This window comes from Clupea harengus, chromosome 2 (genome assembly GCF_900700415.2).
Source record: "Clupea harengus chromosome 2, Ch_v2.0.2, whole genome shotgun sequence".
In the NCBI taxonomy this organism is placed as follows: Eukaryota; Metazoa; Chordata; class Actinopteri; order Clupeiformes; family Clupeidae; genus Clupea; species Clupea harengus.
The window spans coordinates 18,631,363-18,649,964 of NC_045153.1; the positions used below are offsets into that span (position 1 = coordinate 18,631,363).

The 18,602-nt window shown below is 45.5% G+C and overlaps 1 protein-coding gene across 2 annotated transcripts; it reads right to left on the reverse strand.

The window, feature by feature from the left end:
- Nucleotides 1-1,247: 1,247 nt before the first annotated feature.
- Nucleotides 1,248-15,344, reverse strand: sf3b1 (splicing factor 3b, subunit 1). Of its 2 annotated transcripts, XM_012826552.2 has the most exons (25): nt 15,237-15,344; nt 13,828-14,000; nt 13,552-13,653; nt 13,260-13,374; nt 10,240-10,319; nt 9,767-9,952; nt 9,364-9,601; nt 9,029-9,241; nt 8,764-8,885; nt 8,460-8,657; nt 8,261-8,362; nt 7,972-8,151; nt 7,705-7,791; nt 7,275-7,545; nt 6,897-7,042; nt 6,657-6,803; nt 6,267-6,392; nt 5,859-6,080; nt 5,362-5,544; nt 5,128-5,239; nt 4,863-4,983; nt 4,454-4,585; nt 2,621-2,893; nt 2,188-2,404; nt 1,248-1,904 (listed from the first exon to the last, which is right to left on the reverse strand). In XM_012826552.2, exons 1-25 carry the CDS (start codon nt 15,262-15,264, stop codon nt 1,746-1,748), a joined length of 3,933 nt encoding a protein of 1,310 aa, XP_012682006.1. In that variant the 5' UTR covers nt 15,265-15,344; the 3' UTR covers nt 1,248-1,745. The 2 variants fall into 2 exon arrangements, with proteins under 2 accessions (XP_012682006.1, XP_012682007.1); XM_012826553.3 differs by lacking the exons at nt 13,260-13,374; nt 13,552-13,653; nt 13,828-14,000; nt 15,237-15,344 and adding an exon at nt 10,672-11,220.
- Nucleotides 15,345-18,602: the final 3,258 nt, after the last annotated feature.

Here is an 18,602-nt window from a genome sequence, read left to right on the forward strand (position 1 = left end):
AGTGCTACTTTTCAAGTATGGTGCTGTGATGTTGTAGTATGGGCAAATCCAGGCAAAGTAGCTTTCAGTTCCCAGTCACAATTTTCTTTTGCAAGTCTCAAGTCCAAAACGGACACATATAAGTCAGCTCTATACATTTCTTATGGGTTTTGAGGCTGTGTCTGCCAGCCATGTGAAAGCTTCAGAAAGCTCACCTGACCACCAGACATGTACACTAAATGGACAGAGTAGTGTTTAATGTAGCATGCCAATTTCCTTGCTCACCAGCACTAATCTAGAGGGCCTCAGAGCTAACACTGTCCCTGGCTCCAGTCAAAACACATTCCATCCCTGTAACTGTGGTGAGAGGCACATGCTCCCAGAAGCACCACCCCTGCCTCTGTACAAATACACACTCATCTTTCTGCAAGACCCCTCTTGCTTTTTTGTCATCATAATATGTGGGAAATGAGGATGTAGATTGATAATACCTCAATTGCTAACATTTTCCCTTCACAGCTTATTTAAAATACGGATATGGATACAAATGTATGGTTTGGACAGAAATGGCGAGACGTGTTTCGTTTACCTTGTATTATTGGCATATGTATCGAATCCAGATGGACAGGTAACTGCACAGACCTACGTTGCAACGTGTTACACAGCTAATTTTTGTAAAACTGTAAAAATAATAGTTAGTCAATTGAGATATTTCAGATATATTCACATGATACATCTGAAACTGAGACAGCTTTCATTGTCAAATGAAATTATCAATATTTATAAAAAATGATCAAAGGAATAGTTTAATATGTCTGGGACATTAGAGTTCGACCCAATTTAAATGCCACTGTCCGTTACTTGGAGAACAGTCAAACTGGGATGACATCACAGTCTGTTGTGTGCGGTTGTGACAATTCTGTAAAGCAATTCAAACACTAATTAACAAAGTGGAAATACACAGCTTGGAATAACCTGAAATCTTCTTCAAAATTAACATGTAATAATGTCTGTACACAATACATTAATAAATAAAAAAAGCTCACATCTAGGCCCTTTAGGGTAAAACACTGACAGTTTATTCTATAACCCCTCAATGACCTTTGTAAATGAATGAAATCTACATTCTCAGAGGACATGGATTTGAAAAGCTTAGGTCTTTCAACAATTTCATGTGTACTTGTTCTGCAGTTTGTCCACCTTACCACTAGTGGAGGTAGAGTACGCTTTCATCAATGGGGTTACAAACAGACACCACACAGGCCTTGTGAGTTTTATACACAAATGTTTATTCCATCAAATTAAACAGCATCTCAATAAGTACAGATGGGTGATTGATGAGCACTGGTGAGGAGGGCGTTTCCTAGAGGCCATAATACACAGAAACCATGACGAGAACTAGAAGGCTTACCAAGACTTGCTGCCTGTTTTTTTTATTATATTTCTTGCAATTACTTGCCTTCTACTGCAATTCCTCATTGAAAACATTTTTCCAAACACAAAACATCTACAAGCTTGAAGCGTCATATCGTTTTCATCTCCCCATTTCTCTTTATTAAAAATCAATCTACGGCTACAGTGTGTGTGTGTGTGTGTGTGTGTGTGTGTGTGTGTGTAGCATGTTGGTCGCCCACAAACGGAGAACTATAATAACAGTAATAATAATAAAAAAATGGAGGAGGTCCTTGAAACCAGGGAGGATGGACAGAGAGGGGACAAAGGAGAGAGAGAGAGAAAGAAAGAGTGCACATTCAGGTTTGGTGTGATCACATGAAATACTCCAACTCAAATCGAACGAAAGGGTTCTTCTCGTCATTGTAGACCAATGGGTAATGGGCTATGAGGGCGTCTTGGGAGCCGATGTAGATGGAGTTGTAGATCTTCCAGTACACATCTCGCACCTTTCGTGCCGGGTGGAACAGGCCCTGTTGGAAGACAAACATGAGGTTAGCATCTGAAACACCCCAGAAGGACTCCTCTGCACCAAGGGTGCTCCATCTTTGCCTAACATGCTCCCGGCACATCGGATTAAAATCAGTGTCATTCTAATGTTCTTAAGACATGTTGGATGTTTAACTAAACTGACAGCTTCAGACTGGTACTCCGTGTGTTTGTGGGGGGGGGGGGGAGATGTCAAGGAAAGATGCAGTGTGAGAGCGGCAGAGGGCACAGACAGGCCCGTGGAGGTGCAGTGGGTGAAGCCCCTACCTGTAGGCAGTACTGAAGCATGCGGCACGGCCCGATGGCCACACGCAGGCCCTCCAGGGCGCCCATCACTGCCTGGATGACGTGAGGCGACGTCTCGAACACGTTGGGCCACACGTAGTTGAGCAGGTGGTTGAGCGAGTCTTCGCAGCCGAAGCCGTACACGCCCAGGGACATGTGCTGCACCACGGCGCTGGCCGTCTGCCTGTGCACCAGGTCTCTGAAGGGAGCACACAAGAGATGGGTCAGTGGGCGGGTGAAGACTGTTCACCAGGGTTGACAAGTTACTGTTTTACAATGTTCAACATTCAACAATCATGGCCAAAAAGTCACTCTTCAAAAGTCACTGTTCAATTTTCTAATTTTGATTGACTTTCCCTGGAGGGACTTGTAATGTATGGGCTTGCCAACTCAGTACAGACGCAGGCCTCCTCACCTGTCCATGAGCGCGTCCTCCAGGAGGGGCGTGACGGCGTAGATGTAGTCCTTGCCCATCTCGCCGATGTACTCAAACAGAAAGGAGAGCGATTTGAGCACGCCGTTCTGCACGTTGAGCTCCGGAACCCTGTACTCGTTCATCAGAGCTGGGAGCACGGTGAAGGGGGAACACGTCTCGGCGACGATGGCGATAGCTACCGTCGTGCACACGCGGTTCTGACGTTCCTGCACCTTCAGGTTGTTGAGCAGCGTGGCCAACACATCGTGAGGACTTAAGGGAGAGAAAACAAGCGTCAATTTTTACTTGCTCATTAGACTGCCGTAATCAATCAGTGAAGCTCCAAACTTAACCATTCTACTCCTTTTTGTTTTTTATTGTGTCCATCTAATTATATTACATTATTGTAAAATATATTACATTATAAATATTGATATTAAAGGAATGATACAAAACAGGTTAGGCAATTCATTATGTTTCCCTCCATTTTGTTTAACAAGATTCCCCTCAACCACCCTCCCCGAATACACCTTGGCAACTAATGTGCTCACCAGACAACATTTCACAGCCATTTCTCTACACCCTTCCAAGGCACAGGCACACACACACATCCACAACACGTCAGATGGCTCAGAATCCACTCATTTACAATGCTGTGAGGTAATCAATATTCGTGTAAAGCAAATCCCCAATTACAATCACATGGCCTCATCCAGTGGGTAGTTCCCCAAGATTCTCAAAGTATGATGACAGGTTCATATTTTCCCCACAAACCCCCTCAGGGTAAACTTAACCTTTTTCTAGTTTTAGAAAACACAATATGTCCTCCAGCAAAGAAACAGCACATGGAGGAGTGGTAGATTTCCAGATAAACAAATTTCTCCCACAAGCAAAAGCGATCTGAATGTAATGATATCGGACTGGTTTGCATTTAAACTCAGAGTCATCTACTACACCAAATACAGCCTTAAGCAGGCAAGGTCTCAATATCACCACAAGAACCTCACTAATAGTTTTAAAAAATCTGCCCAGTTGCTGTCAAGCTCAGGGCAAGACCAGAATACTTGACTGGCTGGAGGGAAGGAGCACCTGTCACTGCCAGCGCCTGTCCCAGGACATATGTCAGCAAGCTTGGCTTTGTTTAAACTTCAGATGACGCAAAATACGTGAGAGTTTCCCTGACTCGAAAACATTCAGCAACAACTTGGCAAGCCTACAAAAAGACTACAGCGATGTATGAATCAGGTGGATTAGTGCTTTGTATATGCTAGAGTCTCCTTGAACAGAAACAGCATTTCTGCTTATGCAGCTGAGCATAACTTGCCTACGAAGTTGACCAGTCCGTCACTGTGGTCAGTTAGACCATCTTCAACCACACGTGTAGATTTATCGTGTGACTCATAGGACATAACTTGCTCTAAAGTAGTCGTCGCCATAACAAAACTTGCGCAAATTCTCTTCTTAGGACAGAATGCATCGCTTATGTCATATCTGTGAGAAGCACTAAAAGCAGGCTTGCAAGATCGTCTGGCAGCGAGACGCAGCTCCAGGCAGAGGTACCACACCCAAGACTTCAGCCTTCTCCCCAGTTTTTATTTACGAGGTACATTTTATTTGCCATTTCTGTGTCCGGCAATGTCCCGAGTTGTACTCAGTGTTGAATAAAGAAAAGTACCTTAAGCATACAGCAAAGATGAACAGGTACAAATTGGGCAGGCACACGCTGCTCATTCCATGTTACAACACGGAAGTCAATATCGTATTTTGAAGTAAAGTATTTTGACTGTTTGCCCGAGAGAAAGAAAAAAAAAAAAAAGAAAAAAAAACACTTACCCAATGGCTTTGGCAATGTAGCCGAAGGTGTTGACAGTGGCTCTGCGAATGGCCTTCTTGTGGGCCTTCAGCAGCTCCAGCAGCTCAAAGCAGATGCGCATCCACTCACGGGCAGACACATACTCAGCACCCCTGCAACATGAGACCAGCACTTAAGCCTTGCCCAGGGCCACACAATTCACAGTGGAAATACTGCCATATTTCACTGGATAAACACTGGTATATATATCTATATCCACACACACACACACACACACACACACACTCTTCATTTACTGTAAGCTGTAATGTACAAACAGCTGCGGATACATTAGTAATTTCCTATGAGAATAATTAAATTATTTTCGACCATCATTTCCGGTCATCATTCCTAAAAGTCAGAGTGGGAATTACTCTGGGCTGTACTGACCTGTCAGCGATTCTGCCCACCAGATCGATACAGTTCTCCTGCACCTTCTCGTGTCTGTTCTTCAGAATGGGAGTCAGACGAGGGAGCAAATCTTTGATAGGCGGGGTCATCTTATGCATACCTGCAGGGTTAAAGCATTCAAAATCAATATGTTGTGCAAATAGGGGACCAAACTGTTGTTTAACAGATCTTGCGTCCAACTGTTACACTCACTTCATAACAATCACACTAATAAGCCCATCAATGAATTTGGGTAATGACTTACCGATTACATTGACAATGGCCTTCAGGGCTCCGAGGATGCTACCAAGTACCTCTGGGTACTCCTCTCCCAAGTACTCATACAGGACCACACCCAAATGACCCATCAGCTTCTCCTGTAATGGGGAATAAGGTCACAATTATTAGCATGGAGAGGAAAGGCCAAAGACAGGAAAGGTCACAGACTGTGTGTGTGTGTGTGTGTGTGTGTGTGTGTGTGTGTGTGTGCGCGTCCCACCTCCTGACAGGTCTTCATCACCACAGCGGTACGTGAGATGAGGTCAGCGGCCTGCTGACGGACTTTGGCAGACTTGTTGTTGAGACGCCAGAGGACGGTACCGCAGATCTGAGGCAGGTAGGGTTTCACCCGCTTGCCCAGAGCATTGACCACTGTACCAAACCCATTCAACATCACAGAGTCCTGGAAGGGACACAGACACGAGTTGTGAAATTAATCAAATTCAAATACGCTTCTGTATTTATGTCTAGTACTAGGAAAACAGGCTTGAAATGGTCTGTCATGCACACCTACCACTCATTCTAATAGTCTGAAGTTAATTTTTTTTACAAAATCTCATGCAGCAAGACAAACCGAAAGCCCTTTTGGGAATGCTGGCTCACCTGTCACTCATTCAACTGCTATGAATTACTATGCATGTTTTTGGAACAAAATATATTGCACCAATTCCTCCACAACAGCTTTAGCACCATGATATTTTGGTGTGGTTGTCTCACCTCAGTGGTCTGCTCCTGGAAGGCGTACAGGATGCCGTCGATCAGCTGCTCCTCCAGCTTGTGGTCGATGTCGGCCGCGCCCAGGTTGCCCATGATCTTCTCGATGGTCTCCATCACCATCTTCCTGTACTGTTCAGCCTCGTCCTTCAGGTCGTCCACGATACGCGAGATGATCTCCGCTGCTCCCACCTTATTAGCCAGCTCCACTGTGGTGTCTACCAGCTGTAGGGTGACATGCATTTAAGTGATATGAACTAAACTCATTTAACAAAAGTATGGAACTCTATTATTGCAGAAATTGCACATTATCCCAATCCTTATTCTTTTAATGAACTACTAATTACTCCACATATCATTTCTAAACTGGTTTTCATTTGAATACTATTCTTCACAACTAGGGGATTATACCTGTCTATAGTTGCGCCTGTCCAGGGCCATTCTGTGCTGCCAGAAGTGCTTGAAGAAGGGTGGCAGGATCTCCGTCTTGATGTAGTTGGCCTCCACACCATCTGTGCCACAGCACTGCTTCACCACCTACAAGAACACAACAAGTGTTGGGCTTATTAGGATTTCAATTGGCCATAATCTGCACATATTCCCAAACCGCACAAGACGGCAGTGCAACGCATTGAGAACAATCTCAGGAGGGACTAGGGAGTCTCTGTAAAGTCTATAAACAGGGTTTCATTCAAGGTCAAGGAGGCAAGCCATTCCACTGAACCTGACCAGGCTGAGCATAGGCTGGGGAGAAATGAATTAATGGTAGAACCTCACTGATCACATGGGGCAAAGACTCACCTTGAGCACAATCTTCTTCATCTCCTCGTCAGGAGACTGGAACTCTCGGATGAGGATAAGCATCACTTCCCTGGTGTAGTAGTTGGCGTACTCAGCGTCCATAAGGGGGATCAGATAGCCAATGGCCTTCAAGAAAGCAGCCAGACCCTGCGAGCAAACAAGACTTTAGCACTTCTAGCTGACACGAAGGAGTAAAATGTGTGCTTTTAGTATTTCATTGACAGGAGATCTTCGACTCACCTTTCCTCTGTGTTGCCTGATACCCTTCCAGAGGGGTTTCAGCACTGAGTCGAAGGACTCGATACCGTACGGGGTTGCAGCTTCAGCCAGAGCAGCGATAGCCAGGGCACTGATGGTGCGCACCTTCTGCTGCTCGTCAACCAGACCTAATCACACAGCCACAAGAAGGAAATCCTTTAATACATTTGTCCGTGTCTACCCACCAAAACTGTGAATGATGGTTACACTTGCCATCTCAATTCATCAGCAATTGTAACAGATATTATTAAATGGACCATCAGGAAATATAGTAGGCACCTTAATAGCTTGAACAGCAGCAAATATCAAGGCAATTTCACAGACAACAGGATAGCTGTGCTTTAGCTTCAGATGACTAACCGTGCTCTATGATCTCCACCAAGCTGCGGAGATGGGGCAGGATGGCACAGCCCATGAGGATGGCGATCTGCTGGACAATCTTGATGCCAGTGTGGCGAGCCTGCCAGGACTTCTTGCTCTTGCACACGGCCTTGAGGAAGGGGAGCAGGGAGGGGATGCCCAGAGCCGACGCCACCACGGCAAAGGCACGAGCTGTGGTGTTTCTCACATACTCGTCCATGTTGTCAATGTCTGGCCTCATGGTGGAGATCATGGTGGCCAAACCAGCAGCCTAGGGGAAACAACCAGACGTACCTCTTAAAATAAGCTGGAACAGGAGTTCAATACTTGTTCAATAGTTGTACATACAATACATGTGAGTGTGGTCTTCACTTTTGATTTAAATGATCTAAAATGAAGAGTTCTGATACAGGGAGAAGCCAGGCCTCACCTTGGCCAAGTTGGAGATGATCTCTCTGCCTTCCACTCTGGCGTAGTAATCTTCATCAATCAACAGGGGCTCAATCACCACAAGGATCTGTACAGCAGGGGGGTCAGAGTAGATCAGCAAAGAAGCAAACCTTTCACAGTCATCGATTACAGGATATGCAAATCTGAACAGAACTTAGGGTCACTAAAATGGTTATTAACCACAAAATACTGTAGCCTAGAGGTCTACTGAAAAGCTTTTGCAACAGGATATGGTTTTTCAACAGACCTTGTGTACATATGGTCGGACCAGGTCGTCCAGTTTGTACAGGATGCGATCAATGACTTTGACCAGCAGATGGCGCTCTTGGTCCTCCAGTGTGGGAGACATGAGCAAGGGCAGGATCTGGTTGAAGAGAGGCCCCGCGCCAAACTCGCGAGCTTTATCTGTGATCTGCCTCAGAGCAGCCTGGAAGGACACGGAGAACCCAAGATTTTAGCACAGCTTAGTGGATTATCCTTGGCAGAAAGAGTAATGAGGGTGAGGGGTGGGGGAAGGGACAGTAGGGAGCACTCACCTTTCTCATGGGTGGTGTTCCGTTTTTGATCTTCAGCAGCAGCTTCATGATCTTGCGCTCCTTCTGTTCCTCTGGGCTCAGAGTGGACTCATCCACCTCCACCTGAAACAACAACAGGCTTCATGTTAGAACAAACACGACCCACCTCCGCTGACCTGTCAGCGAAAACCAACTCCTCTGAGTCCGAACCGAAACTCACCAAGAGTTTGTCAAAGTACTGGATGTCATCTGGCTTGAGGAAGGGCAGGTTGCCGGAGGGCTGGTCGCTGATCTGCTTCATGGAGCGGTCCTCCGTCTGCATGTGGAAGCCAGTCATGCCCCCGATGGGAGTGGGGGTGGCTGAGAGCTTGCGGGCTGGGGTGCGGATGGGAACGTAGCCCGCGGGTGGTGGCAGGACCTGGAGACATGTAAGCAATGAAGTGAGAAACTCACCGAATACTTACTAATGTCAAGAAGCAATGGGAGGGGAATTATGGGCAAAAGGCAGGTGTGCTATACGGTACCTTGTATCCCTCTGGGAACATGGCGTCCAGCTCATCGTCAGTCAGAGGGCGGTTCCTCTCATCTATCTCCCTCTCCCAGCGCCAGGCCTGCAGCTGCTCTGGGGTCATGCTCATCAGGTGACCTGGAAGCACAACAAGCGCCTTTCAACACGCATGCTACAACCATGGTCATGAAAATAAATAAATGCACCCAACTACTACAACTTCCCTGACCCCCTGTGTACTTAATACTTGTACGAAACACTTGATGAGCTAAGACACGCACCTGGGGTGGGGGTGGCCATGTGCATGGCTGGCGTGCCGATGGGTGTTTTTCCAGGCGTGAGCAGAGGGGTGGAGGAGCCCATCTGGCTGGCAGGGGTTTCGTCCCAGCGGGACTTCCTCTTGCTGGCGCCGGGGGTGGGCGTCTCCCCCACAGACTCGTCGCCCCTGTCTGTGCGAGGCGTCTCGGCCCAGCCACTGCCGTGGCCTGGGGTCTCTGGAAAATGGGAGTTTGTGGAGAAAAGATCAGTTTGGAAACACACCTTTTGCGCTTTGCCCCTATATGGCAAAACGAAGAATGCCAAGAGTGTGACTGATGTGAGGGGGTGCTTCTCTCACCTCTCTCTGTCTTTGGCGTTTCGTCCCAGCGGTTTTTGCGAGCGCTTGGTGTGGTGCCCCCGTGGCCTGGGGTGGCATCTCTTCCGGGCGTGGCAGCGCCGGCAGGTGTGTGACTGGGTGTGGGCTCCCACATGCGGCTACTGGGGGTGGCGCCGGGCGTCTCGCTGCCCTTGGGGCGCCCCGGGGTCTCATCCCAGCGGCTGTTGGAAGGAGTGTGTCCAGGTGTGTGTCCCGGTGTCTGAATGGAGAAGACCAACACACATAAGCAGCGGTAGCAGACAGCAACAGTAAGGACAAAAGGAAGAATCCCACAACCTCCGAGGCATGCTAATAAATATCACTAGGCAAAACCGCAGGGCAGTTATTGAGTTAATCCCAGATTATTCCCAGATTAGGAGGTTACCTCGCCGCCGGCATCGGCCTGGTCCCAGCTGGACATTTTCTTGGGGGTGCCATTGCTGGGTGTTGTGGGTTCAGCGGTCTGATCCCAGCGGCGCTTGCGCTTGGCAGGGGCTTCTTTACCAGAGCCGTTCACTACTTTCAGGTCTCCGGACTTGGCCTTCTCTGCCATCTGCAGCCTGATCTCTTTCTGCAGAGATGGACAAACAGCGCATTAGTGGGGACCTTCATGACAGCACAGAGTCTAGTACATCAACGTCTGGTACGTTACTCCATGTGTAATAACTCAGTTAATACCAGGCGGCATTTTATATTTACCACAAAATAAAGCTCTCTGTTGAAAATAGCAGATAATAACTAACAGTCCCATGTCTCATGAGAAGCAACTAGAGCAGCATCAGTGTTTAAATTTAGCGAAACTATAATGTATTCCGACGTGAAGTTGAGACCAGTGGTGTAGTAAAGAAGACACCCTACCTCTTCCTTGCTCAGGTGCTGCTCCCTCATGACGTCCATGTAGGTCCTAGCCTGCTGCTTTGGGTCTGGCGTTTTCCCCCCTATTCGAAAGAGCACCAACATACATACCAGACGGTTAAACGGATATGAGCTGCAACGGTTGCACCCACACACACACACATCAGCAAACATCACAAGACAGCCACCTAGCCCTTCACTTTACAGTCAGTGAGTCTCTTTACTTTACTTTCCTTTGGTGTTCATTACAGCTCGGTCACAAGGGAAGAAAAAAAAAACAGCCCTACATACAGCTACATACAGTCATGGCTCTGATACATTACAACAGGCAGGTACATTGAGTTTGCTTTTTTGTCTTTTTAAGAGGTGATAAGGAGAGGATATAGCCATCATTGGTGCAGGGGGGTCCTGGGCTGTGCTCTCCAGAATACGTACACTTTCAGTGCCAAGGGTCCATCTGCAGTCAGACTTCAACCGGCAGAAAAGAAGCCTAGAAAATGTCTCTTTACCATTAGTAACACTTTGGAAAAGGGTTGGAACTCACACACAAAAGCATACCACCTGTGATGTGAACGTCACTCAGAAAAAAGAAAAAAAAAAAACTCCTTTTACTAACACCTCAATGAGAGAGAGGAAAAAGACTAAATTGTTTTGTTTTTTTTTTAATTACTGAACTGAGATGAAGACTAAGGAAATTACAGAGCAATTTGATTTGAAATTCCATTTGACTGATAATTTGGGATGCTTCACTTCCTCTTCTTTGGGACACTTAAGGCTTGTGTCTATATTAAAGTAATGAGTGGGGGCAATTCCATCTTGCAGCTCTGATATAAATATACACTCATATTTATAGTCATCACTAAAACACAGAGCATTTCTCTGACAGTGGCCTGTGTGTTAATGGCCAAATAATGTTTTCCAAGGGCCCTGATATGACTAGCAAAAAGAAAAACCCCTCTTCTGTGCTTTGTTCACCATAACCTACACAGGATGAGTTGCTGCACCCTTAAGAGAGTGCAGACAGGACTGGCAAAGCAGTACTGCTGTAGGAGAGAAATTAAGGACAGTTAGTATGGGCCGGTTTATTTGTGGTACACAGATTTTTGAAATGACATATTTCTATTTTACAATTGATGTAAAATGGAAATATTTACAACAACAATTTTGCATACAGCAGATGGTGACTACCTCCAGCTAACTACATGCAGGCTGATCGTCCCTTACATGAGATTCACTGAGGCTCTAAGGTCAGCCTATCGTTGTCTGTTACTGCTGGGTGTGGGTTTCCCCTTTTAACTACTGTAAAGCTTTGTGCATAGACAGCCAGTGGGGAGGTCTGGGAAAAATGCATCTGAGAATGAACACTATTTGTAAAATAAGGCCAGATAATATACTGTCAGAGAGTAGAAACCCAATGTCCACTGTTGTGTATATACCCTCGGTGTAAGCTACCATCAGAAATCCGAAAATAAAATTAAAATTCCGGCCATTTCTGGACTTCCTGTCCCAGTCTGGAAGACAAAAACAGCTACTTCCAGTGGCAGAAGGCCCACATGGTGTCTTCTGAGACTATTGTGAAATGTAAACGGACTGGAAAGTGTAACTGCCAACAGAGCCACTGCTGACATCCCATTCCTCTCGACTGGAAATGTTACATACTACGGGATAATCTGTCTTTCAGTGACATGGACGAAAACGTGAATGTTTTCTCAGGAGTGCTGTTCCCATGTGCCCCACTTTTTGTCATATGAGCAGTGCACCATCACTGGACAACTGAACACTTTATATGACCCTGATATGCAGCACTATCACATGACGGCAAGAGGGATCAATACTTGGCATCGCATAGCCATTGTACCATAGGTGGTCATGGCATGACTTCAGCCACTGAAGAAAAGGCAGCCAACTAGGGGCTGAACTGTATAACAGCACAAAAAGCCACAAGGGCTGATGTGACCTTAATTTAAGAGGGGCATTATGTTTGACACGGAGTGCAGAACAACCTTATTAGGTGGGTAGGATCAGCACACAGTGGAATCGCATATTCTATGAGAGGTTCCTCATGTTATAAGTCAATTGCAGTATGGATATAATGGAAAACTCTTTCTCTACAGTCTACTGCATTGGTACAATAGGAATCATGTGCTAATTAATGCTATGCCACTCAACAGTGAAGTCATATACAAGGTTTGCTAGCGATCAAATTGGATTATTGGCTGGATTATACATATAGCCTACATGAAGATGTTAAGAGGTCGGATAAAAATAGACTACGAGCACATCTTTGTTCCACTGGCTCAGAACCCAGACCTATAATGTGCAGCTGACTAATGCCGTGAGGGGTGAGGGCGATATTTGTTGTCCAAGTCAGAGAGCCAAAGTGACCAAGTGGTCAAGCACTCTGTCACTGTGTCATTTTCCTTAGATTAACAGGCTTATTGCATATCTGAATATAAATGCCCTGCTTTACCTTATAAACCATACATCATGAAAAACTCACATTTCCACCCAGATCCATTAACCCTTCGAGACCCACATGAACACACCTACCTGCAACCCACGTCTGGTTAGGCACGCTTTAAAAAAGGCGACACCCAACTACCACTCCCCAAAAACATACTGCACCTCTCCCCGTCTACCATTTGCAAAGGCGATCTTTACAATTTTACAACTTTTGTCAATCAAGATACCAACAGCCACAAATATCCTCGGCATCTGGTTTGAAAAATCAACCTTTTACACAAATTTTGGAAGTTTTAAAATGAAGAGCCGTGGAGGGAGAGTACACCCATCTGTTCCTTGCCAAAAGAAGGAGAGATACGAAGGGAAAGTCTGTCTGGGGAGCAAGATGTTAGGCGGTGCTCGAAGGGTTAAGCACCAGAGGAAACGCCTGGTTTGGACCACAGGTGGATTTTGGTAACTGGCTGAGAGGGCGGGGTGGGGGAGCATAGGAACAAGAAGTGCACATCAAGATGGAAGGAGGACAAACATTGCAGCGGGAGGAGAAGTGGTATGAAATTTACCATCTGCAAATGGGTCGAGTCGCTCTGGAGAGATGATCATCTGTCGCCTGCGGGCTTTATACTCGTCCTCTCGGTCCACGATCTTCTGTGGCCGGTGCTCCGCAAATGGATCATACTGCAGGAGCCAGAAAAAAATAAGGTTTTCTTTAGAGGATTTCAAAAACCAACTATTTCATGTTCGACACAAAAATGGCACAAAATCCAGTTAATGGACCAACAACCTTATTCTGCACAGCATAGAGAACTCCTTTGTAGTAGTTCATACCACACTTCAAGTAAGAATTTTGCTCACCTGCTCATCTGACTGTGGTATCGAATTGAGTATCGCCACCGGAGCATGGTACCCTGGTTTCTTTTGACCCAGTAAACTGGTAGAAGAGTCTTCCTCATCGTCCTACAAAAGAGAGAGAGAGTGTTAAACCTAGCAGCACCCGGCTATCCCAACTTGTACACATCTCCACAACCAACACACATGGACATCAGAATAAGCAGGTCCCCCTCAACACTTCAGAAGTGGAATAAAACCTGACCAGAGGGCTTTGTAAGAAAGTGATGTTGATAGACTTACATCCTCCTGTTCATTGGCAGCGATGGAGGTGACGTATCCTGCAAAGCGGCTGTCACTACCTCCGTAGATCTCCTGGTCGTAGTATCCAGTGGAATCAAGCCCCACACCCTCTTCTCCTTTCTCCACCAGGGCGGCTTTCATCCCCTGGATTTCCAGGATCTGCGCCTCTATGTCTGCGGATGACAGAGAGCAAGACTTCAGTGACCACAGATACATAAGGAAAATTGAGAGGGCTTTTATCACTACATTGTTAGTAATTGCCTTCAAATTCTTAAGTAAGTAGTTTAGACCATCTAAATTATACGTTTCAGCAGGTTTCAAGTCTACAACTATTATCACCGTGTCTTGCATCAGAATCTAAAGTGATGAATTTGTGCTTTAATGCCAGTCTACAGGAATCTAGATATCCAATACATTCCATACACACTATCGTTATATTGGCTAACTTTACGTAAATATTCGAGACAGTCTCACCAAGATGATGGGCTTGATGAAGTCATTTAAACTTCGCCGCAAACACAGGTGATCACAACGCAAGGCTACTTTGACTATTAGGGGCATCGAACTGTGCTAAGTAGTCGTTCTCATTTCGTTGGAATCAACTTCTCCGTTACACCAACTCATCATGCAGTTTAAATTTTCATTTAACGTTACATCAGTTCATTACCCATCTAACGGAGGTTCGGATTTATTGGTAAAACCAGGTTTATTCTGATGTAATTGACCATGGCTATTGGCTAGCCATGCAGACCGCCAGTTGTAACGTCAAATCTAAACATGGGCCTTAATGTTAGTAGCTAGCTATCCTCCAGTAATGCTAGCTGGATGGTTAACTTACACATCGTACTTTAGTTTTAATTAGTCATCATCTCGCCAAACATCAACTGTGTAGTGTATTTCAGCGCCTTGATGCAATTTAGATTTAAATGTAATTGTCACAATTTCAGATTGAATACCAAGTTCCATGCGCCATTTTGGAGTAACAGGATTGAACAGGCTAGCCAGGAGTAGCTAACTTAGCTAACATTGGACACGTTATGATTACGGTGATGCCTTGCATTTTCTTAAATTATGGTGAAAATGTGTATTTGCAAAGAAAGACGTTCAACATATCAAACTAGACAGTAGGTCATGAACATATCAAAGTGCATAACTTCTCAAGTAACGTTAAATGCAATTCTGAATGCGCAGCATCAACGCTGACAACCACGCTATGCTAGCTAGCTACGTTGTCTTGACGCCATTATCTATTCACCCGTAATCTCACCACCGTGAATTGACTACTTAACGCATTCGAAAGCATCGTGAATTCATTGAATTATGTCAAACTGTAATGAAAGCACTAGCACGCACAATATAAACACCCCAAGTCCACTGATCCACATAACACTTTTAAAATGTATTATTACCTTCGTGTGTTTTGGCGATCTTCGCCATTTTCGTGGTGCGTATCAACAAATCCCGGAAGGCCTGAAGAACATATCCGAATCCGCCTCTTGTGAAGAAGGACAGGAAGTGCGTGTCACGATAAAAGTCTGAAATTTGCGATAAAAAAAAAAAAATCCTGATGAAATAAACGTATGAAGGTACAGCACATAGAATATAAAAGATTGCGCGCTTTGTATCTATTGTTTTATTCCTTTACATATTTATTACTTCATTTATATACTTATTTCTTGGTCCATGTGTAAATTAAACAGCCCATCTGCCTCTCATCACAACCATTGATCAGGTTAATGACACAGGGATATGTTTAATAAAGCTGCTGAGACAGGTCAAATCAGGTGGAATTCGGAATATGATATTACTATAATATTGAATAATTACACCAATTCTCTTTTTTTCTTCTTTTAACTAAAACAGAAAACTTGAAAAAAAAAATGAAGTTTGGTATCCCACATTTTTATTGGGTCTAGCTGTCAACACATCCGCATTTCTATTTCTTTATGAGAGAGTTTACAAACCTGTTGATGAGGCGGTATACGCAAGATACCCGTCAGTTCTATGATATGATCTTTCCAATTATTGAGGACAGACTTTACCATTCACAGCACATGCTGGGGGAAAGCTTAGTAAAGTCAGCCTCAATCTGTGAGGCCAGGCTAAATAACAGAAACACTTGTGTGTACAGTTTAATAGCACCACAAACTACATCCTCCAAAATGAACATAGCCTACAGTTGAATCGCCACCTCTCTTACATTTTATAAAGATAAACTTAAACATTATAACAGTCATTAAGGGCGGATTTATAGTAGGATTGTTGTATTAGACTTAATTCGTTTTCGTAGGTGTACCTTATGAACTGGCAATTTTTTTGTGTTGACATTGTTGACACAGAAGTATAACCTATATTTTGAAGAGTACAGCACAAACATAATTGATAGAGCACACCAGCCAATCAGAAGCTAATTACAGGAAACATTGAGTGGTAAATTTGTTTTGTCAGTAGAATCAGAATCAGAATTGGATTTATTGCCAAGTAGGTTTACACCTACCTGGATTTTTTTCTGGTGTATAAGTGCATACAGTAAACATAAAAACACAATAAGTACTACACATAACATAAAACATAAAAACACAAATAAGTAATACACATAAGAAAAGTACTACACATAAGAACAAAAAAAACACAATATATACGATACAAATATATAAACAATGAATATTAAAAAATAAAGTGGAAAGTAGAATGCAAAATGCAAAACAGGAGTGCAATGTGAATGAGCAATGTGCAATGTAATGTGTGTTAATGTAACACAGACTTGAGGTGTGGGGGTGGGATAAGAGTCCAGGTCAGGTGGGGGTCCCGGGCCTTGTTAATAAGGCCAACTGCAGCCGGGAAGAAGCTGGTTTTGTGGCGTGAGGTTTTGGTCCTGATGGACCGCATCCTCTTGCCGGAGGGAAGAACCTCAAAGAGTTTGTGACCCGGGTGGGAGGGATCGGCCATAATCTTACCTGCCCGCCTCAGGGTCCTAGAGGCGAACAGGTCCTGAAGAGATGGAAGATTGCAGCCAATCACCTTCTCAACAGAACGGATTATACGCTGCAGTCTGCCTTTGTCATTGGCAGTGGCAGCAGCGTACCAGATGGTGATGGAGGAGGTGAGGATGGACTCAATGATGCAGGTGTAGAAGTGCACCATCATTGTCTTTGGCAGGTGGAACTTCTTCAGCTGCCGCAGGAAGTACATCCTCTGTTGAGCTCTTTTGGTGAGATTGGGAGATGATGGTGCCCAGGAAGCAGAAGGACTGCAGTGTCGACTGGGGAGTCTCTCAGGGTGATGGCGGTGGATGGGGCTGGGTTCTTTCTAAAGTCTACAACCATCTACACTGTTTTCAGAGCATTTAGCTCCAGGTTGTTCTGGCCACACCAGGTCACCTGATAGTCAATCTCCCACCTGTAAGCGGACTCATCCCCACCAGAGATGAGCCCAATGAGGGTGGTGTCATCCGCGAACTTGAGGAGTTGGACGGACTGGTGACTGGAGGTGCAGCTGTTTGTATACAGGGAGAAGAGTAGAGGGGAAAGAACGCAGCCTTGAGGGGAGCCGGTGCTTATGGTCCTGGAATCAGAGACATACTTCCCCAGCCTCACGTGTTGCCTCTGTCAGACAGGAAGTCTTTGATCCACGTGCAGGTGGAGTCAGGCACACTCAGCTGGGAGAGCTTGTCCTGTAGCAGAGCAGGAATGATGGTATTGAAGGCAGAGCACAAACAGGATCCTGGCGTAGGTTCCTGCGGAGTCCAGGTGCTGGAGAATGAAGTGAAGGGCCATGTTTACTGCATCGTCTACAGACCTGTTGGCTCTGTAGGCAAACTGCAGGTGGTCCATGAGAGGGTCAGTGATGGCTTTGAGGTGAAGCAGCACAAGGCGCTCAAATGCCTTTATCACTACAGAGGTCAGGGCGATGGGTCTGTAATCATTGAGTCCAGTGATCTTAGTTTTTTTGGGGACGGGGATGATGGTGGAGGTCTTGAAGCAGGCTGGTACGTGGCATGTCTCCAGTGAGGTGTTAAAAATGTCTGTGAACACCGGAGACAGCTGATCAGCACAGTGCTTCAGGATTGTTGGAGAGACAGTCTGGACCGGCTGCTTTGCGGGGGTTCTGTCTCTTGAATAGCCTGTTGACGTCCCTCTCCAGGATGGAGAGAGTCGTCACTGTGGAGGGGGAGGAGGGAGGGGGCTCTGAGTTGGGCAGTTGTGAGAAGGCGCAGGCCTTTGCTGAGGTGGGGGAGGTGCAGTTGATGGGCTGGGGGTGGAGGGTTGTGTTACGGGGGATGGTGTCAGGACTGTCCCATTGTCCATCAAAGGGACAGTAAAACTCATTCAAGTTGTTGGCCAGGCGTGAGTCCTTAGTGGAGTGGGGGGCTCTAGGCTTACAATTGGTAATCAGCCTAGATTGGTAATCAGCAATTGGTAATAAGCCCTTTCCAGACAGAGCCAGAGTCGTTGGCTGAGAACTGGTGTTGACGTTTCTCAGAGTACAGTAGTTTAGCATCTCTCACCTCCTTTCTAAACCTGTATTTCGACTCTACATATCTGTCCCTGTCCCCACTCCTGAACGCCTCAGCCTTCTCCAACTTTGACTTTTTGAGTTTCACTGTAAACCAGGGTTTGTCATTGTTGTAACTCACCTTGGTGCGTGACGGAACACAGCTGTCCTCACAGAAGCTGATATAAGAAGTCACGGCCTCTGTGTACTCATCCAAACTGCTTGAAGCAGTAAGAAGAGAAAACAAGAAATTTAGCTGAATTTGTCTTTTGTTTTGGCCC

What these genes read in the sequence shown, in the direction of transcription:
- sf3b1 (XM_012826552.2), bottom strand. Translation starts at nt 15,264, where the DNA reads ATGGCGAAGATCGCCAAAACACACGAAG. An exon ending in GGTGGAGATCATAGAGCACG is followed by an intron (nt 7,043 to 7,274) that starts GTTAGTCATCTG and finishes CTGTGTGATTAG; the next exon opens with GTCTGGTTGACGAGCAGCAG. An exon ending in TGAAGAAGATTGTGCTCAAG is followed by an intron (nt 6,393 to 6,656) that starts GTGAGTCTTTGC and finishes GTGTTCTTGTAG; the next exon opens with GTGGTGAAGCAGTGCTGTGG.